Source organism: Lissotriton helveticus, chromosome 2_1 (genome assembly GCF_964261635.1).
Source record: "Lissotriton helveticus chromosome 2_1, aLisHel1.1, whole genome shotgun sequence".
In the NCBI taxonomy this organism is placed as follows: domain Eukaryota; kingdom Metazoa; phylum Chordata; class Amphibia; order Caudata; family Salamandridae; genus Lissotriton; species Lissotriton helveticus.
In genome coordinates, this window is record NC_136059.1 from 1,246,223,770 (window position 1) to 1,246,249,960 (window position 26,191).

Sequence of the window (26,191 nt, forward strand, 5' to 3'; positions counted from 1 at the left end):
ATAGTGCTAGATACACCGCGAGGAATAGAAAGCTTCCATTATGCTTAATTCTTTTACGGGGTTTCCTGGTAAATAGGGTCATTATTGCTGTATCATAAAATGTTATTCTTCATAAAAATGTGGTGTGCAAACAGTAAGCATGTATTTTACTTAGAAGTGTTAACGTTTATTGTGGCACACGGTAAACTTCCCTGCATGTTTAATACTGGAATAGCAGGTTTAATTATCAAAATATTTAGCACCCCTGATTTATTAAGGGTTAGGGGTTACCATTTATTGAGCATGAGTTGGGGACATAGAGAAGAGACAGGAGTGAAGAGAGAGAAAATGAGTAGTGAAGGGTCAAAAGAAAATGGGGAAAAAGGTGGATAAAGACAAAAAGGATGACGAGAGGGGCAGTAGGAGGAAAAGAAAATGAAAGACCAAGCAAAGGGAGGAAAGGATACCTAGAGAAGGAGAGAGATGGTGGGAGAGAGGTCGTAAAGTTGAGAGGTAGCTCATGAAGAGAGGGAAGGTAGGAGAAGAGATTAAGTCTAAGAAAGGACGAGAGATAAAAGAAAGAAGGGGGAAACAAAATGTAGTGGAGTGAGGTGACAAAGAAAGAGAAAGAAGACTAAGTGGAAAAGAGAAGGGTGGAGAGGGGATGGAAGAATGTGTCAATCGGTTTTCAAATCAATATTAGTAGAAAAGAGATTCTACATGAAAACCTTCACACTGCACAACATTTCAGCTGTACATTTTTTGGGGGAATTTCACTTTAAATGCAGTGCATGGTAGAAGATGCAGGTTAATGACAGCTATCAAGTCCACAGTAAATAAATGTTAACTGGATCTCTCTGAACCAAACAACTACTTTTTACAAGACATTTACCATTATGAGATGAGTCACAAAATTACTCCTCTCCCTGTCTGGAGTAAATCTGTTTTCATGCTAGCAACAGGGGAGGGCCACCAAATAATTGGCAGGAGTAAATGGAAAGAGGTTTTCCCATGGGGAAAAGAAAATATTTTCTGTAATGAGAAACAAACAAAAACTCTGAGTGCCAATGAACTGATAACGCTAAAGTTACACATGCAGAAATGTACTCTTATTATATTTCTGAATGTATTAATGTTTATGCATATGACTAATTCTGGAAAGCCAAAACAATAGAGGAAGTATAGAGGTATTGACAGAATCACCCTCCAATCCGATATGCATAAACAAAGAGATTCTATCAATGTGTGGTGGTTTAAATTTTTTATATTTATATTTAGGTGGGTGAAAAAAAGGTGTAATAATAAACTCTCACTTCGGGTGGTAAAGATGAGAGCACAATGTGCTTGTTAAAATACCCCTCACACACTAAAAAAATCCTTTAGTGTCATGCTTCATCATTGGGGTCTTCCCGTCCCTCTACGGGGCGGGGCGTGCTACGACCTGACGAACTACGCGGGAGCACTTTTAAGGTGACAAGGCTATGTGACAGTGCAAGGTGAGTGGTGTCAGTGAAGTGTAGGGACCTAATAATGTGTGGGAATTAAAAAGCTAAAAATCCTCTGGCTAGTGGAAAAAAACGATTTATTCACTTCCCTAGCTGGGGACGTTAAGAAGGGGGTTTTGAGGTAGAGCAATTAGCTAACTACCTGGTCTACATGTTTCGTAAGCAGTCCCTTACTGCTTACTCATCAGGACCTTCTAATGGCCCCTACTAGAAAATGCTCGGTTTCTAAGTATGATAAGCCTACAGTCCTAAAAACTAGCAGTAAAAATCCACTGTCAGTTTTAGCTTCAGGGCATGAGCTGGCCCAAGGGAAGCAAGATAAAATTTATCAAAAAAGTTGACCAAAATATGGTCTTGCTGTGGCGCATGTTGTATGCCCCATGAGCTGACAGATGGTGGGTGTTCACCGCGGTAATAGTGTCCGCATAAGTATAATGCCTTACTCCTACCCGTACTGCTTCAGAGCGGCAGTACGGGTAGGAGTAAGGCATTATACTTATGCGGACACTATTACCGCGGTGAACACCCACCATCTGTCAGCTCATGGGGCATACAACATGCGCCACAGCAAGACCATATTTAGGTCAACTTTTTTGATAAATTTTATCTTGCTTCCCTTGGGCCAGCTCATGCCCTGAAGCTAAAACTGACAGTGGATTTTTACTGCTAGTTTTTAGGACTGTAGGCTTATCATACTTAGAAACCGAGCATTTTCTAGTAGGGGCCATTAGAAAGTCCTGATGAGTAAGCAGTAGGGGACTGCTTACGAAACATGTAGACCAGGTAGTTAGCTAATTGCTCTACCTCAAAACCCCCTTCTTAACGTCCCCAGCTAGGGAAGTGAATAAATCGTTTTTTTCCACTAGCCAGAGGATTTTTAGCTTTTTAATTCCCACACATTATTAGGTCCCTACACTTCACTGACACCACTCACCTTGCACTGTCACATAGCCTTGTCACCTTAAAAGTGCTCCCGCGTAGTTCGTCAGGTCGTAGCACGCCCCGCCCCGTAGAGGGATGGGAAGACCCCAATGATGAAGCATGACACTAAAGGATTTTTTTAGTGTGTGAGGGGTATTTTAACAAGCACATTGTGCTCTCATCTTTACCACCCGAAGAGAGAGTTTATTATTACACCTTTTTTTCACCCACCTAAATATAAATATAAAAAATTTATACCACCACACATTGATAGAATCTCTTTGTTTATGTAATTCTGGAAAGCTGCAACTACTCCTTGAATTGTGGACGAATGACAAAAAGTTTGAGGTTAACTCAAAACCCCGGTGTACACCTACGTGAGTAAATTTCCAACTTTCTTTCTCAATCAATCTCGAAAAGGTAACCAGGACTGGCTCATAGTTCAGTTCCCATGTTCTGGAAAACATGGCTGCCAAGGCTGCCGAGGTATGAGGAAGTGGATAGAATTCTGCTCTTTGTGGTTTGTTGACTTTGCAAATGGGACCAGTCAGAGCACCTCGGCCAACCACAATACAACTTTAAATTTAAAAGATGTCTTTCCGCTTTTTCAGGAGTCCAGGGTCCCAGTGGTTAAAATATACATTTGCACAAATAAGAATCCTGGTCTGAAACAGTAAGGAAGTTGTGGATATTGTGACTGAAGCACTATCTCAGATCGCACACAAATGTTTCCCCGCTTGCTGCATTATTAATGCATCCTCTATTTTACTGGTGGGCATAGATCCTAGAGCACACTTTGCTCCTTTTGTGCATGGCGAAGTACATCAAAGCAGAACTATTTGTTTTTGGTGACTTAAATGTGAGATTCCCTTTGAGATGACAAAAGTGGGCCTTTGACTAATAACTGATCATCAGGACCCCAAGGAAAATCCACCACAGTTCACAATTACAAAAGAACCACACCTCATGAAACGTGATTAAAATCTACACAAGTACTTTGCAGCACCATATCAGTCCACTCCTTCATTCAAATGTTAATAGCTCAGGGATTGTGCTACAGCATTTATCACATTACCTGATGTGCATAGATAGTATCGTATACCAACGTCCACATCACACCGGAGAAGTAGAGGGGCAAGCAGACAGACCAGTCGCAGGAGCCTCTGACTGCCGACCACCCAAGCAAGGCACCCCAGTTGAAGGCTAAGCCTAGAAATGATAAAACACAGAAAGGGGGGAAACAGTTGATCAAAGGTATCCCCCAGGAAGCAACAGTATGCAAAATGAGGCAACATTAAGAAACAACCCAGTCATTGAAGGTTAAGCAATTTAGAATCATAATTTCTTTTGGATATTTTAACCTGGTGATATAGTATCACATTCTGCCTGGTGCAAAATGACTCCATACCCAGAGACACTCTGCTGAGAACAGACTTGTGCACTTTACGGGATTGATTCTTCCATTAAGGCAACAGAGCTCCACAGAGTATCTGCCAGAGTGACCTTTGCAGATCAGAACGTCCCTGAAGACATACCTTAAGCCTGGGAGAAACCTCAATAACACATCAGTGAAGAACAGTGGTCATTATCTGTGTTCAGCACAATACAAGTAGAAAAGAGATTCTACATGAAAACCTTCACACTGCACAACCTTTCAGCTGTACTTTATTGGGGAATTTCACTTTAAATGAAGTGCATGGTAGAAGATGCCGGTTAAAGGGGAACAGTTGCTCTAATTATGTCGCTTTAACCCTCAAACACCAGCAAAGGCTGTGGCCCATACAGATCCTCAGTGGATTCACGCCCAGCCAATTTTCAAGGTCATCCACCTAAAAGGTTGTACGGCGCCAGGGCCACAATCCACCATTCTTTAACATCAGGGACTTTCCCCCAATGAGCTGAAATGACAGCTATCAAGTCCACAGTAAAGAAATGTTAACTGGATCTATCTGAACCAAACAACTACTTTTTACAAGACATTTTCCATCGTGAAATGAGTCACAAAATTACTCCTCTCACTGTCTGGAGTAAATCGGTTTTCATGCTAGCAACAGGGGAGGGAACACCCTCAAAATTGGCAGGAGTAAATAGAAAGAGGGTTACCCATGGAGGGCAGAAAATATTTTCTCCTTTGAGAAACAAACGCAAACACTGAGTGCAAATCAACTGATAACACTGAAGTTACACATATAGAAATGTACTCTTATATTTCTGAATGTATTGTAATGTATTGTATTGTAATTGCATTATATATCACACCTATCCCTGACGAGGCGTCAAAACGCTTTTTCGGCGGGTAGCACGCTACTCCAGAACCCATAAAGGATTAGTGTTGAATTAGTATAGTGAAATATGAAAGTAATTTGAGTGGTGGATAGGTTAGCCAGTTATTTGGATTGAGTAGGATAGCGGAGGGATAGAAGAATGTGTTAAAGCTTATGTATATGAGTAATTCTGGAAAGCAGAAAGCAGAACTCCCACCTATATCGTCATATTCAGTGTAGTAGAATATACGGATCTCTATGAACTGTTATTTTGTGGATTGGTTTTAAGTCTCCCACTATACATTTATTAAGCAATTTGTACCGCGCAAACTAAACCTGAAGGTGTCAAGGCGCCTATCAAAAACGGATCAAAAAGTATGCAGAGCACCACTACAGGTATGCGCGTGTGAAGAAGTGGGTCTTTAGGGCAGATCTAAAGGCTTGAAGAGTGGGACGGGACTTTACTTCGAGAGGGAGAGCATTCCACCATTTAGGGGCCAGATTGGAAAAGGCCTTGCCTCCCCATCTTGTCTTCCTGACACGAGGCACAGAAAGTAGCAGTTTCTGTGAGAAACGAAGATTCCTGCCGGGGTTGTACTGAGACAGGATAGATCCAACGCCCGTGGGGCTAGTTTTAGCTAGGGCCTTGTACACCATACACATGGATTTAAAAAGGATACGATCCCCAACGGGGAGCCAGTGAAGCTGCTTCCGAGCATCGGTGGCAGAGGCACGTTTGGGCAAGTCGAGAACAAATCTCGCTGCCGCGTTCTGGACCACCTGCAAGCGCTGCAGCTGACTCTTATTCAGTCCAGCATACAGCGCATTGCAGTAGTCCAGACGAGAGCCCAAAAGTGCAACGGCTAGTTGTTTTCTTGCCTGAAGAGACAGATAGTGCCTGATTTTTCTTAGAATGTGAATGATCCCCCAACAGGTCGAGATAGTCCTGTTGACCTGTTGGCACATACTAAGGATGGGATCAATCATAACCCCCAGATTTTTTGCAGAGGAGGTAGGATCGGGACAGGCACCCAGTGAGTTCGGCCACCACTCAGCAGACCAGATCTCTTCCTTTCCTCCAAAAACCATCACCTCTGTCTTCTCCCCGTTCAGTTTCAATGAATTGTGAATCATCCATCAGCCGACTGCCTCCATACAGGATCTAAAATTGGCGGCAGTCGACGTAACTGACTGGGAGAGAGAGACGAGGATCTGGGTATCATCCGCATAGGAAACTACCTCCATCCCAAAAGATCTGATAAGTCTGGCAAGGGGGGTCACATAGATGTTAAAAAGGGTAGGGCTAAGCGCTGACCCTTGAGGGACCCCACATTGCACAGACAGGGATGGAGATAGAAACGGGCCCAGCATAACCCTTTGCTCTCTGTGATCGAGAAAAGAGGAAAGGAGTCTCAAAGCCGACCCCCGGACCCCAATATCCCTCAGTCGAGATGTTAACACCGAGGGAGATAGGGTGTCGAAAGCCGCTGTGAGATCTAAGAGGATCAGGAGGGAGGTCTGTCCCCCATCGACCCTAGTGCGGATATTATCGAGCACTATGGTGAGGGCAGACTCGGTGCTATGATCCCTCCTGAATCCATGCTGGGAAAGATCCAGACAGCCCGAGCTCTCCACAAATGCAGCCAGATGTTTGTTGAGATAGGCTTCTAACATCTTCGCGGGAGCCGGGAGCAGTGAGATGGGGCGAAAGTTTTTTAATACCCCAGGGACATGCATAATTATTAAAATCATTATGAATATTATAACTATTGCAATTTCTCATTTGTACTTATTGGCTACCTATGCTTTATCTTTTTAAACAGTATATTTTATTACAAAAAAAACTTCTGGAATTACAAACTGGAGGCTCAGTGGGCAGCTAGTGCATCGAGGGACCTGTGTTTGACCTCATGGTCACAGGTTCAAATTCCGGTGCTCCCACTTAGCCTTTTGTCCTTCTGTGGGAGATAAAATGAGTACCACTCAGATTGTAGAATGTGGGCAAACATTTGGATGACGATTGTGGATTTACATTTTGATTGGGTTTCCCAAATGTCCCGCCTATAGCAGCGTGTTGAGTGAGCGGCAGACAATACATTTTTTCACAAACATTTTGTGCTGTAGGAGATGCAACGTGAGAAGGAAAGATCATTAGGATCCCCTGTGAGTGAAGGATTTCTTCATATATATATGAATTCATATATCACAAAACACATTTCCTGGATTGGACACAGATGTGGGAGATCTTTAAAGAAGTCTTCTGTTTCTTTTCTCCTGAAGCTTCATCAGAAGTGCTTACACACACAAAGAGATACAAAATGATGCTCACCTAATACAAACTGTGGCCAGTAGGTAATCCTCTTCATCAAGGGGTATGTAACCACCAGGGCCAGCGATGCTGCTCCAAGAGCAATACTACAACAAAGCGTGAAACAACAAACAAGAGGAGGTTAAGAAAGGAGACACACAACACTCTAGACACTCAAGGGCCAAGTGACTTCTTTTGTCTATCTAAATATCATTCAAATGCAAACAAAAACCAAATTTGCATTGGTAATTGCCATACCCTAATTCACTGAATTCAGGAAGTGAGGCTTTGCGGCCCCAAGAAGGGAAACCAATTAACAGTCCGGACACGAGGGAACACTTCCTATAGGGCAGGGATACAATGTTTCCAGCAACAAACACACATGTTGTGGGGTTCTTTCTGGAAAGCACATTACTTTGCAGAGCAGGCTAAACAAACATGGCACCCGTTCAGCAAAGTGAACAGCCTTCACTGCAGATTCCTCACTGAAGGTTGCAAATCAAGGCTTTACAGACCGCGCCTTGCATTCAGTGATCTCTAACAATGTCGGGGGTCCTCCATCAGATTCCTCCTGTAGGTTAAGCTCCTGTATTTCCTGTTAATTCCTCGACTGCCGGCTGCTGCCTGACTTCTTGTCGAAGAGGTATTTCTTAGGTTTATTTTTTTGTCTCTGGCAGACTGGTGTTTTCTCCATTGGCTTTTTTCTTTCACCTAAATGTATGAAAAACTTGAGTTTGGTTTGGAAAAGGAAAATACAAGGCCTTTTCTTGCGTTTCAAGAAGCCCTACTCGTCGCTACGGAGTGCCCACGAGTCGGACAGCTCCTCCTAGGTCAACTCATGCAGACTGGACAACTGACCAGGGGTGTATGAACCTGAACCTCTTCTAGACAGGACGTGATCAGGTAGTAGGGAGGAGGAGTTGAGGTCCATTCAGTTCCCCATTACAGAATCAATTAATCAAAAAGGAGAATGGACACTTGTAGCTATAGGACCATTGGTTATAATGGATCACCCTCATAAACACTGGTTGTTATTTGCGGTGTATATCTATTCTCCGCCCCACATTCAGCGTTATGGCATAGTCATCGGGTGTCCAATAACGTGCTATATGCCAGCCTTATCCAAGGCAACCTCTGGTCTGGATAGCAGTGTCTAGAAATTAGAAAGACACCTCCAGATGGAAGGTGAAGAAAATAGTGAAGAAAGAAAAAATTGTAGATCTAACTAAAAAACAATATCTCTCCAAAATTGGAAACTTTAATATAAAAGGAGATGTATTGTTGTTTAAAATTGGTTGGATATGATGGTCAATCAAGTAACTAGATCGCCCTATATCTCTCAGTGAACGGTCTTCAAGACAGTTCAGCCCGATTCTGTTCTGTAGGAGCATTCTTCCTGCTCCGCTCTACTGTCGAGTTACCCAGGTGAACTGCTCCCTGGGAAAAGGGGCACTGGGTCATCTGGGGCTGAAGGAGACCTCGGACTGCCTGGCTGCGCTCCCTGGTGCTCTTCTAGGAGCTGTACATTAGCTAAGCACTCTTGCTGCTACGAGGCTGGAGGCGGCTTCCGCTTCAAGGTATCAGGTCCAAGTAGACTGCGGTGAAAGCACTATGTGCACTTGACCCAGTGTGTCTGCCCCCTCTTTCCAATTGCTTATCCATGTGTGTTTTTTTCAGAACGTTTGCTATGACTGATTACTTTTTGTATGAGCTTTGTAGCTACCACACTTCTTCCCTCTTTCACCTTCAAGGCCCTTTTGCCTACAGGTGCCACTCCCCGCAACGCCCTCTGTAAAGCAAGGTTTCCCAATTAAAGGTATGCCTTTGACATCATCACTACAGAGATGCAAGAGACCGCCAAGCAAACTCAGACAAATATACCTTTCTCACATTGTCACAAGGAACAACTAAAACCACAAAAACTTGTGATCTTCTGGCCAGGCAGCCCCACGACACAGGAACCCTGTCTCGAAGAAGCGCTCTTACCTGTAATCGATTCCAGGACCACACTTATAAAGGAATGAATTCATTAATATAGATCTTAACTTGGTGCATTCTGATTTGAGGGAAAATGCCAAACAGAGTTGGAATAAAGCAGCAGGGTTTAAGAGGCACCACAAGTGAAGAGAAACAACTCAAGGTAAAGACCCTTACACAGCACCCAGCTGAATGATCCACTCCCGAACCATGGGCAGGAGGAAAGACACAGGGTCCTGGCACCAACCTGTAGGGAAGTGACTAAGACATCAAGGACACTCACATTACAATGACTGAAGTACCTGATGTGGTGTTTGTGTTGTTGTTCTGCACCGGTGGAAGTCACTGATGCCCGACTCCATTGGCACTTGCTGTGGGGTTACACTGGCCCTTGCAGTTGGTCTCTGTTCTTATATTTCAAAGGAAAGGAGAATGGTTCATCCTTACTATTAAAATTCTTTATGACTTCGTTGATGGGCAAAGCTTGTCATCTGGGTTTGGCTGACTGATGCTTGTTTGAATAGATCATTGGATAAGGATCACACCGATATAACCTTCACAGGTCTCTTGTCAATACTGACGGAATTACTCAACTGAAAATTTCTTTAGAATTTTTTTGTATTCATGTTGTGGTTATATTTGGTTGAGAGGCACTTTGTGCACTGGAGTCAGAGGTTGTATCAAACCTATTGTGTATGGTAAGGAGTGTGGGGAAACTTGGTGAGGGGCATATAGAGGAGCATGGATTGCAGCAACCAGTTGTGAGGGGAGATGCCAATTCTTCAAGTGGATGAAAATGTGTTGTGCAAATGTAAAGTACAATATTTTGTAGCTCGGGAGCAACAAACATGGCGCCTGCACAGCAAACTTTGCAGCCTTTATTACAACCACCACACCAGCAGTTGCAATTAAGGCTTTCCAGATCCTCGTCTAGAAGGCACGGGCAACGGGCAGAGATCCCCACCAAGGGAGCAGAGGCCTCCACTAACAATGGTTGGGGGGGTCCTCCTTCACGAAACGCAATATTTGTCCACCTATAGCATTACCCATTGGCAGAATTATGGGGCTAGAGGAATGGTTAATGGGCTGCAGTGCAAGAGTTAACGTGGTGTCTTTATCCAATTCTGATTCAGCCCTTAGCCAAGAGACACACATCTTTTAAGTAATGAATATCAATTTGTAGGTAAAAAGGAATATACACTTCTTACCCATGCGGGTTTCATGAGCAAGTTGAATGGAATGATGATTCATGTTAAAAATGTCATCACATTCACAGAAATGGCTGGACCCCGATGGCTGCTTTGCCATGATCACAAGCACCTTCCATATCACACTACTTATACACTGGCATGAAATATGGTAGCCGATTGGCAAACTTACAATGCCTTTACAGGAGTCGCCATGGTGACGGATTCGCCGAAGGCATAGCTATCTCCTCCAGGCTGGTGGGGATCTCGTAAGGTGGGCATGCCAACAAATAACAGTGTGAGCATTAAGAGCCCAAGCTCGAGCCGAGTGCTGAAAATGTTTGGCACATAAATGGTGCAACAAACAAATATGATAACGTCGCTTCAACTTTCTAAAAAAGTGTATTTCTTTAACATGCAGAAGTTTTACAGCTTAGTACATCTTATATCACTGCATTCAGATATTTATTAAAAGTGACAGTTTTTAAACATTAACTTAAAAATATTCAGGCCCCCGCCATGACAACAAAGTCATTATTGAATTAAAACACAAGTCACTTGTCAAGTACACCATATATGTGGTCGAAGATTCTTACATGAAGCAACATTATAGTCTATTTAAATCATATACAAGAGAGATGCTGGTATAACACACACCCTGAACTCACGTATTTCAAAGTGCTCTCCAATGAAATAAGAAAAAAAGAACAGATGATAGACGGAATGCTGTACAATGCAAACATTCATCCCCAGTCACAGATCTGGGTTGAATCCGTATTTTGTTTGCTCACCACGCCATATGCAAATCAGTTTGACCCTGCTCCTCATGGGAACAGTATAGGCCAAACTGCCAGGCCAGGTCCTCCCTGGACCAGAAACAAGCATTCTGGGACCGGTTTCGGGGTATCACCCCTCATCGCTAGCCTAGCTTGAATCCAGTGGCACAGTGAGCACGGGAGCCACTCCTGGGCATCATAACCTTCCCACTAAGGTCAACAAATGCAAAAAGAACAGATGATGGACGGAATGCTGAACAATGCAAACATTCACCCTCATTCACAGATCTGGGTCTAATCCACCCCGAAACCGGTCCGGGATGCCTGTTTCCAGTCCAGGGAAGACCTGGCTTGACAGGTCGGGCTGGACTGTTCCCATAAGGAACAGGGTCAAGACTAATTTGCATATGGCTGGGTCCAAACTAGGTTAACGAGGCGAGCAAAAAAACGATGGATCAAACTCAAATCTTTGTGACTGGGAGTGAATGTTTGCATTGCTCAGCATTCCGTCCATCATTTGTTCTTTTTGCTTTTGTGGCCGTAATTAGGAAGGGTACGTCCAAACGTGGGTCCAGTGCTCACTGCACGACTGGATTGAAGCCAGGCTGCTGATAAGGGGTGATACCCCAAAACGGGTCATAGGATGCTTGTTTGCAATCCTGGGAGGACCTGGCTTGGCAGTTTGGCTGGACTGTTCCCATGAGGAGCAGGGTCAAGATTGATTTGCATATGGCTGGGTCGAAACTGGAGTGACCTGGTGAGCAAAAATATGATGGATTAAACCCAGATCTTTGTAATTGGGGGTGAATGTTTGCATTGTTCAGCATTCCATCCATCATTTGTTGTTTTTGCATAAGAAAAAAGAAGGCACACTGATATGAAATATTTCTCTAGGATTACATAAATTGGTCAAACGTGGAAGCCGGGAAAAACCCAGGTTTTCATATTTCCCGTTCTGCCACTCACCCAGTAGAAGGGTATCTCTTACCCTCTTCTGTTTTACAAAAAAGGTAAATTTTTTTATTTTAATGCTTGATGTACTAAGTTAGAGCATGGGTTGCAGGCCGAAGCCACAGGAAAGCTCAGCTCGTTTGGGGATTCGAGGGTCCAAGAGGGATTCGTGCTGAGCCAGAGCCAGGCATCTGACTTGAGACTGGCTGGCCCTTTCAGTGGCTTGCCCACCTCTAATCTCTAAATATGGCGACAGTGTCCTGCCTTCTAAACTCTATGGGGTCCATTAGGATGACGGGCGGACTTTGTCCGCCCGTCATCCTACCGGTGAATGGGACCACCCGCCATAAGGGCGGGGGTCCCGTTGTACATATTATGATGCGCCCGCCACAGTGGCGGGCGCTTCCCGCATTTTTGACATTGCGGCGGGCGGTGCTGAAAGCACCGCCCGCCGCAATGCTAAAAATGCACGATGTGCATTTCAATGCACAACATGACAGGCACCGCGAGGTGCCTGTTATGTTGTGCATTGAAATGCAGGGGGGTACCATAGGTACCCCCCATGTGCACCCCCCACCCCCACGGAGTCCCTGGGGGCCCGCAACGGGCCCCTGCAGGGGGACTCCGCCTGCCTTTCCGTGGCGGCATTGCCGCCACGGAAAGGCATGCCAGAATGCGCATTGTAATATGGTTGGCGGTGTCTAACAGACACCGCCACCATATTAAACATATTCCGCCCCGGCCGCAAGGCCACCGGGGCGGAAAACAGGCGGGCGGTAATTATCACCGCTGCGGTCCCCCCCGCCATCCTAATATGGCGGGGGGAATTTGGCAATGGCTGTCGGGCGGATTGCCTCCGCCAGGCCGGCGGTGGCTACCGCCAGCCTGGCGGAGGCAATCCGCCCGACATCATAATGGACCCCTATATGCGGTCTGTATGCCTTTAAGTGATGTGCCTAAACCATGCTACACAAGGACCATACTTTTATAGCTTGGGGCCATGGCACCATTTAAAAACTAGATTAACTTTTTATCCTCATGTATTACATTCTCCCGGTCAACTCTGTGGAGTAACCAGTTAGGGAGAGATGTGCCTGGTCATGCGTTCTCTGACTATTGGGTATACTATATGTCCATGGAAATTTAACTCGAGTCCTTAACAAGCTTATCCTAAAAGAACAGTTGTCAACGACTTCCCGCTTCTTTGAGAGAAATGAGGGCTCACTAGACCCTCAGGCCAATCTATGCAAAGCCCATAATGTATTCTCTGGAGACAGGAGGTGTCCAGAACTACCGATAGGAAATGAGAGGATACAGATGGTTAGAGACCTTCAAACTGTCATGCATGTTACAGAAAAGGATGTGTCTATCAAGGCCGGCTAACAAGACTGACGGCCCATGTATCAACTAAAGACTGTCACATATACAGTTAAAGCACATTATACAGGGGTGCAAAAGTGAATTATGAAATGGGGACTAACGCTGGGTAAAGACAAAATGGCTACGTAGTCATACGTAAAAAAGTGTATACCGCGACCAGCTAACAGGGTCAAGGTACTGTCAATCATCTAAAGAACTGACTCAAGGAGACTGCTGCAGATGCCATTGGGGCACCTCACATAAGAGTGCAAAAGAGAATGCATGAAATGGGGTCTAAGATTCGGAAAATTATAATATGGCTCAATAGTCAATAGGAAGGTTCTTAATGGAGAGGAGATGAGAATGATACATAGGGTACAACTGTTTGTGAGGGAGAGGCAAAAGCCTGGGTGTTTATGAAATATCAGAGAGGCCTGTACAGCTTTTATTTGATGTTACACTGATGAAACAGCTTAGGGAAATACTGATCTCAAACTGTCAGATGCTAACAGAGTGCTATCAGAACACGAATTTACAGTAGAAGAGATGAAGACATCTGACATACAGCTTCAATCAGTCACAATTTCCTGAACTACTAGTCTCTCAGTAGATCGGTTGAAGTACTTTTATAGTTTGCTTAACCTGCCTGCTACAACTGCAAATGTTTTATGGGCCGCAACTGAAGACATGCTATTGCTGATACAAGATATGCTTCAATCATGCTAATGAACAAAACACAGAGGGTTCTCCTATCATCCACATTCTGCAGAAAATGCTTGCAAATGGACTTCTGGCTATTTCCCCTCTGGTGCATCCACACCAGTCAAGTGTTATGCCTCACCAGTGAGCCACACTTCTCAGTGGAGAAGTGTGGCTCACTGGTTAGAGGAGGCAGACCCTGATGCAGAGGTCAGACCTGGGACCAGGGTTCAATTCCCGACGCGGCAGGGTCTTGAGCCCAAATGTCCACGGACTCGATAATTCTCGCCTCGGTGCCTACTCGAATCATGGGTTCACACTCTGCAGCTCTGGGCAATAGCTTGCTTAATCTCCACTACGGCCCCCCCGCGGCGGGATGCCTGGTCTTCACCTTGGGGGTGCCCAGTAGGGGTAATCTCGCAGGGAAAGCCAGGACGGGTTCCCAAAGCAAGCGCTAAGAGACCGGTCGGTGATTTGGCGCTATATAAATCGAAATTAACATAACATAACATAACACAGAGACCCACATCTGAATCTATGCTATCTTTACAACTGTAAGGATGAGGGCAATACACTGGATGGCACTTTAGAAACTTGGTCTCTGCCTTGACACTGAGAAAGTGCTTGCCCAATGTATGTCTCTTTGATCACCCTTCTATATATAAGAAACTACAGCAGCAGTCAGGGTGAAAGGCATTTTGTTAGACAAATTCCGATTATGCGAGAGGTACAAGACACACTTTTCCCAATGCTGTTTGCATTTGCCTTGGAACTCCTGTTCTCCCATATCAGCAGAGGCCTGATGATCAGTGGATTTGGCTTGTATTTCAGGCAGATCCCTGGTTCACGATATCTTAATGGTTCGAAATAATTTATAAATTCAGATTACATTCCAGATTCAGAATTAGCTGCCAAATCCACCCTGTTTCACGTGCAGCGCTAGTCCTCCAGGGCTACTGCTGATTATCATCTCAATAGAGAGAAAGAGGAGTTTTGATACTTCGACACAGAAGTCACCACAAGCCGAGATACATTAACAGAACAGAATCTCTAGGTATTATTGGGTACATTTAAGGAACATGTTGCTAATTGAGAGAGATTACATTGGTCACTTCTGGTTATAGCCACACTATCTAAGAAGCTATACCACCTGCCTTTTTTAAATATATTTTTTACAAAACACTGCTCTGTAAATCCTGTAGGTATAATTTTGGCAGACTGAGGCTATGCTACAATTTGATCTCTGGGGTCTGAAGACCCCACCAGTATCCTACAACCCTGCACCATTCAGGGTATGAAGAGGGTAATTTGCTACCATAACAGTGGGATTACTTCTGGGCAGCCCACCTGGTGGCCATCAACATAAGGGCTTACTCGCTGCTGGAATAACTGTGTATATGAACAGAGTGATAGGTCAAGGGGTTGCGGCAGACCTACACTACCACTACAGAGGGATGGGACCCACTCAACACCCCAGGCTACAGTCACACAAATTAAAGCCTGTGGGAAGCAACTAAATCAGTGGTTTAAAAAAAAATACCAAAGAAAACTCTTTTTGGGTTGAAACTATACCAAAGGCAGCTGCTTCTATGACCTGGGGCCTGATCAGTATTACAAATGTGGAGCCAGTATGAGGAATAACAAGTTAAAATCTTTCCAGTTGGAGTTTGGTCTGAAGCATAAAGAACGTTTGCGTTACCATCTAAACAACATATAGGATGACACCCCAGTCCATGCCAAGGATGCCTGTAAATGAGGCAAGTTTCCAAGATTTATAAGACTCTTCTCTACAACATGGCAGTCACTTAACTGGGATTCAGAGATTGGCAGATGGCAGATTTAGGCCTGAATGCAGATGAGGATTGGGAAAAGATCTTGCATCTTACAGAGGTGCTATTAATCTAATTTCACATTTATCCAACTCATAATGTTACACAGATTTTTACTTCCACATGTCAAAAGAATGTTCTAAGGGGGTGATTGTTAACCCTAACTCAGGATGTTGCAAGAGCGATAAGGGCTCCTTTGAGCAGACATTTTGAGACAGTATTGCAAACTGCTCATGCTGAGAAGTGGCGTACACAGAACGGATTACATTTTGGAGAACGATACTGCCCTGACTCCTCACATGGCACTTTTGGGGACAAAATATTAGTAAGTCCTATCCAAGTACAAATCAATCCTCTGTTTTATGTCCGATTTTGCCCTTACAAACACTACCCATAAATGGAATAGCTACAAAGTGTGCGGAGATCAGTGCTGTCCCAAGAAGTAGGATAAAATCTAAGCCAATGATTGTAGCAGCAAGTCATAATGGAAATTGCTGAATAGAGTTGGAATACAAAAGATGATGTACCCCAGAGTATACCCCAAAACTGCTCACAGGATGCTTGTTTCTGGTCCCATGAGGAGTAGGGTCGAGACTAATTTGCATATGGCTGGGCCCAAACTGTGGTGGCATGGTGAGCAGAAGAACAATGGATTTAACCCAGATCTCTTGACTGGGGGTGAATGTTTGATTTGTTCAGCATCCCGTCCATCATTTGTTTGCTAAGCATTTTTAACCCTAAGTGGGATGGGTATGCCCAGACTTGGGTCCCTTGCTCACTGTGTCAGGGATTCAAGCTAGCCTAGCTGATGAGAAGTGATACCCCAAAACCGGTCCCAGGATGCTTGTTTCCAGTCCAGGGAGGACCTGGCCTGGCAGTTTGGACTGGACTGTTCCAATGAGGAGCAGGGTCAAGACTAATTTGCATATGGTTGAGTCCAAACTGAGGTGGCATGGTGAGCAAAAGAACAATTGATTTAACCCAGATCCCTTGGGGTGAAGGTTTGTTTTGTTCAACATTCCGTCCATCATGTGTTTGTGCACCATTGGATACGGAGGGCATGTTGTATCCAGTGACATTGCAAAAAACAATTGGCACCGGTGAAGAGGACTCCTGGCCCAATTGATGTTCTGGAATGAGAGCAAAAATAAAATTGGTTTCTATCCCTGCAAATTTCAGGCAAATTGTTGGGGGTGGGGAATTTTACATGATGCTCAATCATACACTAGTCAGGGATTCTGGACATAAAATAAGATAGTCAAAACCTTAAACGTTATGTAAGCATTTAGTAGTCACGGATCCCTGGATATTACATTACCCCCTCTATTCCTGCATTAACGCTTTTGTCAAATTCATTACTGTGGTGGATAATCTGCACTGAGACAAGATAAATTGCCTAGCGATAGAACTTATATGCATACAGGGCCATGCATGCAACAGAGGTTCCATTGAAATAGGCATGCCCATATCAAATCTAAGGGGGTCATTCAGAAGTTGACGGATGTAAGATATCTGTCCAAAATAAGAGGTCCCATTCAACCTATTTAGACTACCTTTTAAACACTCTAAATAAGGTGAAAAGGAAATTTGCCTACTTTGGGAAGGAGTTTTGCATCTTCCAAACTTTAAATTCGCTTAAAAGAGAATCTGATTTTAGATACTATTAAGAAGAAAACAGGTCAAACAAGATCTGACCAAATCTTCACTGGGATGCCATGAAGAATTACAGTAGAAGCTTGCTTACTAAAATCACAACGCAGAAGAACAAAATTGTGGAATCTAGAATTCTAGCATTGGAAAAGAGGAAGCATGACACATCAACAGTAACTGAAGACACCTATTCATGAAAACTTAATCTTTAAGTATTTAAATGCAAATTAAATATGGAAGATAAACTGGCAGGAATGCCTGGTATTACTTCTGAACACAAGCAGGCAAATCCTTTTGTAAAACATATAAAGCTCATCATCTCCTCGCCAGTCACCTATATACCAAACAAGCGGAGTCATATATATATATATATATATATCTTTTACTAAAAAAGAAAACAACTTCATATCTACCAAAGGCAGTGAAATCTACTTATGTACTCAAGTTTCTTTACTTATCTGTACTCTTCTATGAGAAGACGAGAACCTAAACACTACAAACTCTTATATTGCTACCATTTATGTCCATAAAATATCACAATTGGAATTGAAGAAACTATTTGCTGTAGCTGAACCGAAGGAGCCTCTGTCGGCAATATGATGACTTCTTCATGGTAAAGGCCTAGGACCCGAAGAATGGCAAATTATCAACTCATATCACTAGTACTAAAATGTAATTTTCAATAGAGCTTATGCACAGATGCTGCAAGGGCCACCAAAGTCCCTTGCACATTTTGAACTCAGCCTGAAAAACGACTAGCTCATAGAGTCTTATTGGGGTAATCTCATTAATCTGCCCATCACAATCTGGCTTCCTCAAGAACTATCTCACGATAACATACGTTTATTTGATCCTGTCATTCATTGTGCAAAGTATCTTGTACCTGCCTAAAGTCAAATATGATGAATTCAAACCTTTGTCAGTGTGAGAGGCACTATCTTAAACATGTAAACCATTTCTTAACACAAATGTGTCCGCCTCCTCTTACTTCACACTGCAAAAGGGAGCACAAGAGAACTCCTGTGTTTATCCATAGTTTTTTTTGGTTTCTCTAAAACGCCACTGTTGGGTCAGGAATGTCCCCTGCATGGTGTCCAGTCATATTCACCAGCCTTGAGTGCTCAACTGCAGCTACATGGTATCCTGTTTTTGATTTTGTCTCCAGCCTCATGCTAATCTAGCGTGTGTGAAGATCAGGGACTGTCTTGACATGAAAGAGCTCCTGGACCTGGAGGGATGCACAAACATGCTCTCATTAGTTAGAAAACGTCCTGTTCATATGTTTACTATGTAGTGCTGAGGTGGGAGTGTACTGTGGTTTGTGCATCTGTCTTTGTTACTAGAGCTTTTTATCTGTGTGAATGGAGTACAAGTGGAGTCCTATTGACCCACTCGCCTACATTTTGCTGATACCCGCTAACCCCGGTCCTGGCACCTTCATCCTGTGTATGTTTGCTGGTATATCTGTGTGTGACCTGCATGGTGTGTGTATTGTGTGCATAAGTGAAACAGAGTAATGAAGGCCTGTGTATTCCATTTTGTAAGCCCAAAGCTTGTTCTTGTGCACAAGGGGGAGGTGAGTTCTTTTCCCAAACAGTGGAAGTGCACTGCTGACATTCCTGAAGCTGGTGAAGGAACTCTGGACAGTGAAGTGGTCAAAGAGGAGGCAGGCTTCCCTCTCCCATCAGAAAGTAGATAGGTCCTTTTGCAGAATAGAGCTGCTGATCAGTAGTCCTGAGTACTGTCATTTGGTAGGTGTTGGGGTGAAGGGTGAGACTGCACTTTCTGTTGTTCAGCGTGTGAAGAATCCTTTAGATGGTGCCAATATTTTGTCTCTTTTCCTGTTAACCGCTGTTAAGTGTGGCTGTTGAAAGCCAGATGCAGAATGCTCACATCTCTTTGTATCTTTCTTGTGGTTCCTCCAAACAAAAGATGACCCTGCTGCAAATATCACATGTACACAAAGACTGGGCTGTAGGACAATCTGGAAATGGCACATGGAAGGAGAACCAACACACACTACAGACAGAGAAAATACATCCCCTGTCTGCTTTATCTGTGTAAAGGTGGGAGCTGCTTTTTCCACGTTCTTTCTGACCAAGAAAGGGGGTGTTCTGCAGAGTGTCCAGAGGAGTGCTTTGAGCCGGTGTCTATCTAATAGTCAGATTACCAGACGTGAGTGGACATCACCTGGAGTCTGATCTAAAGGAAAGAGCTGTTGCCCTGGCCTCAAGCGCCTGGAAGCTGACTTGCCTGAGAAGAAGGAAGGAAGGACTGACCTTACCCTGTAGGAAGTGTTGTCTAATAGGGGGAGCATAAAGAAGTGACCTCAGAGCTCTGGGTCCGTTTACCCAGAAGATACTTGAGAGAGAGTGACCAGTGTGCGCCTGAACCGGAGTGTTTTCTCTCTTGCCTGCAGTGGCCTGTGCTATGTGACTGTCCTGAAATGTGCATGAAGCGGATTGTGCCACTGTGATTCCACAGCAGCAATACTGTGACCCTGCAGAAGTATGCCCGGGCAGACTGCACATTATGACTGTGATTAATGTGCCCCAAAGTGGACCACAGCCGCAGTGACACCATAGAGAGTGGAGTTGGAGCCATTCTACTGCCTGAGGAGTTCAGGCAATGGCCCTGTGAACTCTGACCCTGCTTGATTCACACTGTGCTTTATTTAGGACCAAGAGCAATGTTGAAGCCTGCCAAAGGTCAGCCCTCAGGTAGTGGGCCCCTCTGCTACTAACCCAAGACTGGAGGCAGAGTGCTGTCCCACTCAGAGCTAACAGAGGTCTAAAAGACTTGCACTGGTGGGATTGACTTTAGGGTTAGAAACTATAAACTTGAGAGCACGAAAAGTAAAAGCCCTGTGCCTTTGTGTGAAAATGTCCACACTATTCTTATATAGATTTAAGATGAGGGAAAAGCTGACTTTAAACTCAGAATACCGTGGCCCTCCACTCCATTATATTATAGTGGGTAGTCGTTTTTGAGGGCATTAATATACTTTCTTTCTAAATATATAAGCACTAAATTGGACAATTGGTTCCGTTGCTGCTGGGTGCCTTTTGAGTTCTGAGCTTGAGGCACACTCCACACTCCCTCCCTGAGAAGCCTGGATTGCCAGCCATTACTGCCACCAAGAATCAAGTGCAGAAGGCGTTGTAAGTGCCTGGGTTGCAGAGACATAGTAGGATGAACACTGGGACATCAGAGGCAAACAATCCCAACCTTTGCCCGCCCCCAAACCTATTCTGACACTCACTTTGTGTGCTTAGCTAGACAGAGCGATTTATAGCCTTCAAAGCTATCAAAATATTTCCAAAATAGCTGGATATGTCGATGATTCAATACAGTTTATCCCATACTTTGAGATTTGCTTTTGGCAGCGTTGACCGTGATCTTCTAATTCTCTGCAGAGTCATGATATATACTTTACAACACTAAGGTGGTTATTAGGTTTTCAACACCGAAGCAGAAACACGGTGTACGAGAGTTTCTGACACAGCGCTACGGGAGCTTTTTGAGCCTAGGCTTCCATCTAACAAGAAGAGTGCAAATAACGGCCGATACCTGAATAATTTAAGTGCCGCTAATAGCCCTGACAGTGCCATAGATTTCAGATTATTGTTCCATCTTTAAGGACTCCAGGACAAGCAGGTCTCTTTATTCAACCAGAGACTAGTAGTTTTATTATACACGAGGGTAACTTAATCCCTTCCTGTACAATTGTCGAGGCATTTGCCCTTTTTAATGTTCAGTCGGCTCTGACGAACCAGATCTTCTCGAATCTATTACACAACAGGAGTTAAACCAAGATATACAGTTTGAATTAAAGGAAGGAATATTATTTATTCAAATCCAGAAGAAGGTGGCATTATCAAGTTGGTCCCAACGTAACGCGTCATCGCATAGTTTTTCTGTTAAATTCGAATTGGGACAAGAAACACAGAGGCCAGACTTTATTGCCCCTTGCCTTGTTTACACTTAAAGGCACAGTTGACTTGCTTTGCTTGTGATCCTTCCATGCAATATTTAAGTCTCGCCATTAGTTTGTACTGTTTCATGTAGGATATTTTGAATTGAAAAATTGTTTGTCCTTCACAACTAGAGTGAGTCTAATGTAATGTTTTTATGATGTATTGAATTTAATGATTTAACATTGTGATTTTTTATCTTGATCTTTTATTAAAATGTATATTTTTTAACTTTTGTTTTTTATTGTATTCCTTATGGAGGTGTTCCAAGTATATTACATATTAAGCTGACAGTATTGTGTTTGAATGGAGTAAATTAAAAACTGGTGTGCCCAAAAGGAAACCTTTTTATTTGCTTGGTTATTTAGAACTGGCAGGTGTTCTCTTCACCCTATTTAGAGTTTAAAAAAACAGGTATCTATTTATTTGGGGATTATATAGTGTGGACAAGACCTTTACTTCACAAATCAAAAATGTTACAGGAAGTGAAACAAGAGGTCAACATTTCCCCAAAAAACGTAATTTAGAAAAGGCAAAAGAAAATGGTGCAAAAGGATCAAAGCACAAATCTTAAATCAAATTGTTCAGAACAACATAAACAGGATTCTGTCGAGTCGGATTAAAAGCCTAAATCAATCCCCAAGATAAAGGGGGTGAAGTCGGAGGGATATACGCTGTCTAGAAGAAAGGTAAGTCTATTAAGTTGTAAGGCGACATTAAGAAACCAGTCAATCAGTTTCAAAGTGTTCCTGGAAGAGTTGACTCTAACTTCTTTACGAAGAATTTGTGGGAGGGATTATTCTATTAGCATGCTGAAAGGAACTACATACTTTGGGTGTGCACCGAAAAAGATCAGGAGAGAATTATTTACTTTTTGCAGATAAGGAAGTCAAGCATTAGAGGTATACACTCTAAATATGGTGGGAGAGACATCTGCCAATGTTTTTGTTCCGTGTCTGACAAACTCTAAATAACCACTTAAGCCTGAATGTGTGCCTCTAAACATATTTTCTATAAAAGAAATGATCACAGATAGCTATACACACTGGCAGCTCAGCTTTGACATTTCTGGATCTTCTCTTCACAAAGTTCATGAGAGAAATGGTGGAAAGAAATGATGACGCTGTCACCAAAAAATGTAAGGTATTTTAATCAGATGTAATTCACTAGGGTTGTATAAAGCCTGCGAAGATTCCTCTTGCCTCTAATCAACTAAGTAATCAGTATGTTAGGTCAGACACTCCTACAAATTTTCTTTAAAAACCATAATTTTTTTAAACATTTCTATGAGTTAACAAAAAACTCTGTTTCTATGAAAGAAAACTGGACAATATGTCTTTCTTAGCCACTAAGTAAATGTGAACTATTTATTTACGATGGCACAATAGAAGAAATCCCACTATACTCAACTACTGAAAAAGATTGAGTGGCCAGGGCATCCTATCATAATTCAGACAGGGAAAGAGCTCCAAGACTTACCAATCTAAATCCCAATAGCCACAGCTGAAGCCTTAGGTTTCTATCTAGCAAGCGTCAAACGCACTTGTATGAGACACCTAACGACCATTTATTGAATAATAAAAGGAGTTCAATTGATGAAATGGCAAAGTCGAAAAAACCTTAATCTTACTAATCGTCAGATGACTAGACCCCTCTCTCTTTTGCCCAAATGAGCCCATCCAAGCAATGAGTTTTGCAAATTCTTACAACTTAAAATTAGTAAAGCCAAATTTAGGATATCAAACAAGCCATCAAATATAATTGTACTTCGGAGACAAGAAATGTTAAGTGACCATGCCTCCTCTAAAATTTGCAGAATTTAAAGTAACTACAAATCAACCCTCTTCAAAACGAAAATTGAATTGAAGAATGGACTAGAATGTATCAACTGCATTTTCTGGCTCACATTGGGAATATATTTGAGAAATCCCTTTGATTTCCAAACTTTCAACCTTAATAGCACAAAGCCAAAATGTCATCATTCGCAGTGCCTTGCTCACTTATTAGAAAATGTACAAAAATGGCATGTTGAAATTTCCTAAATGCGGTAATTGGCGTAATGCAGATATTGCAACTGTTGTATGATTGTAGCAAAAATCACCCCTTGTGTGATCACCTTAGGAATGTTTAGTATAACCAATGAGCATCAAGATGCTAATCCAAGACATTCTTTTAAACAAATAAGTTAAAGCTATGACAATTAGGACTACATTGTGTTGGCCATTGTTCTTGTTTGACCTTGAAATTGAGAAACAAAGCACTTGTTCCAGACTGATGTTGCATCAGGTGTCTTGTTGATGTCTATAGCAGTGTGACTTGACACTTTTACAGGTTCTTGGAAAGATAATGACAGATGACATCTGCGTCAAAGGCAGACATGTTGATGGTTCAACAAAAATATAGAAAATGGAGCCTCGGTCTACTTAAAATGGAGTTGGGCCTTATGGTCTTCACGTCAGGTTGCAACTGCCTTGTATACTCTAAGATGTACCACTACAAAAGTAAGCATCTGAGAATGGGGTCAGAGATGGGTACCAGTGTCAGTGCCATAATCCCCACACAACATTTCTTTCTCACATGTAGAGTGACAAATCACTTTTCCCAACTAGGTGTCCTCCCTTCCTATCCTCCAGGTCCAGTTGTGGCTTCTCCAGCAATACAAATAGGCCTCAATAGGAAGGGCAGCTGCATCCATTTCACAATTGTTTTGCTCCAGCGCTTACAGCTACACTACCTCTATGAATGTGAAGTTGCTTTGCAGTTTTTGGCACCTCTGGTGATGATGATTGATCCAGTATAGGCTGTGATACAGTATTAGGTAGTTCCAGGGTAGGTTTCAGAGCTTTGGGCTCATTGGGAACATCATAGAATGCATGTTCCTCTAAACAGAGGGGTTGGGGAGAAACACCGGCTATGAAAATGCATGGGTGAGATTGGGTCCAAGGTCTTGAATCAACAGATTGATTGTGATGACTCTGAAGGAGTGCCACATGTGGTCAAGGATGTTCAGGGAACACAGATGCAAAGACAAGGATCAAGAGTAGAGGAAACAACTCCTCTTCATTCCAGCATTCCCCGATAATGCAGGGTATCTTCAGAAGTCTTCATTTTCACCAATAATCAATTGTTTTGCCAACAGCAGTCCATCCAACCCATAGCCATCAGACATTGTTGGAAAATAAATCACTGTGACATTCAATCACCACCAAGTTAAAAGAAATCTTGATGTCCTTAAAATGGATGAGCTATTAAAAGTATGGTAACTTGAGTACACTGAGCACTATTCACTGAGTTGTAACCAAACCCGTTAATTTAATCCAAACAGAACATTCTAATTAAAACAATACTCAAAAACGATTATCATTTATCAATGAATGTTATTCATGTTATCATAACTTGATCTTTGTCATAACCACAACAAAAACATAAACAGAAAAGAATATTCAATACATTATTATATTTTGTGTGTTAACAATTCTACTTATAGCTTCATAGCTTGTAAATAACTTTCATAAAACATTCATATGAATACCCGATGCATTTTGGGACGTTTCATTCCCTTCCTCAGGGGCCAATCTTATTGGAATGTGCCATTGAGCTCAGAAAGACGTGGCGTTTATCCTGGAAAATTAGAGCATGAAAGCCTGTATAGAGTTGCGAAAAGCTGTTCAAGCACCATTAATCTGTGCCTTGCTAATTTGACAAAATCGTGCGTTGAAGCTCTAGAGAAAGAGCATTGAATGAAAGGAGTGTGACGAGACCGCCGACCCGTCTTCACGAGCTGAAACCTCTATCCAATGTTAAAATGGATGAAGCATTGAACATCACAAGAGTGAATGAGACAGACCAGAGTGTGCACACAGATTTTAAATAGAATAGGTGACAACAAGGAGCCCAAAAGGATGTTACGTTAGTGGCTGTACCTGTGAGGTAAAGGTATACACTCCTGAGTGAGTATTTTTACAGACAGATATGCAATCTAGCAGAGGAGTGAGTGGTCAAAAGTGATCTACGGCAGGCAGCATGCCCAGATAGAATAGTTAACAATGTCAAATGCTGCAGAGAAGTCCAATAAGATGGGGACTGTGAAACCACCAGACTCTGTAGACATGCAGTCATAATCGGGTATTGCAATCAGTCCTGACTCAGTGTGTCTCTAACGTCTGATTTCAGTTTGTTAAAAGACAAGAAAGTCACCGAACACAACAAAATCTCTAATCTTGGGCCTTGGTGGATTTGTTGATGCAGGATGTTTTGCCAGTATCCATGTAATTAATGACTCCTTCATCTCTGTAGCAGCTACAGTGATCCTCAATGAAAGGTTCAAATATGGAAGAGAATAAGGAAGCAAGTGGGTGCTCATGATTTAAAGAACCCCAATAAACAAGTGTTCAATAGAGGTTCAAAAAGTATTTTCCATCAACGACAGGATCGTAGTATTTGAAGTAAAGGCAAAGTAGATAAAAAAGAGATGGTGATACTTCAAAAGTTTAAGATGTCTCAGAGGTTGACGACCTTGAAGTTGATGTTAAATCTCTTTCATAAGAAATTGTCATGTGAAAGCTGTTTTAAAAACTTTGTGCAGAGAAGGCTTTAGGACAGAATGACATGGGAGTAGTAGGATCTTTTACAACTTGAAACAGCTTAGTAGAGTTGTTTTATTCTTTGCAGTGTTGAGTAATTTCTTACAGGCTGTTGATTCCTCCCTGTATTTGATTATTAGTGTAAGTGTCACAGTTGTTCATGGTGTGAGGTAGATCTGTGAGTTTCCAAATCACTTTTGGAGGAGTCACAGCACTGACGTCAAAGTTA

At 42.8% G+C, this 26,191-nt stretch overlaps 1 protein-coding gene across 1 annotated transcript in view; it reads right to left on the reverse strand.

Annotated features, from left to right (window-relative positions):
• The window catches only part of COQ2 (coenzyme Q2, polyprenyltransferase), a 276,674-nt gene that overhangs the window by 157,885 nt on the left and 92,598 nt on the right, over window positions 1-26,191 (reverse strand). Inside the window, exons 5-6 of the mRNA XM_078677496.1 lie at window positions 6,999-7,084; window positions 3,481-3,614 (exon numbers count right to left, since the gene is read on the reverse strand). Of these exons, the coding sequence (XP_078533622.1) occupies window positions 3,481-3,614; window positions 6,999-7,084 (220 nt within the window). The remainder of the gene's footprint in view (window positions 1-3,480; window positions 3,615-6,998; window positions 7,085-26,191) is intronic.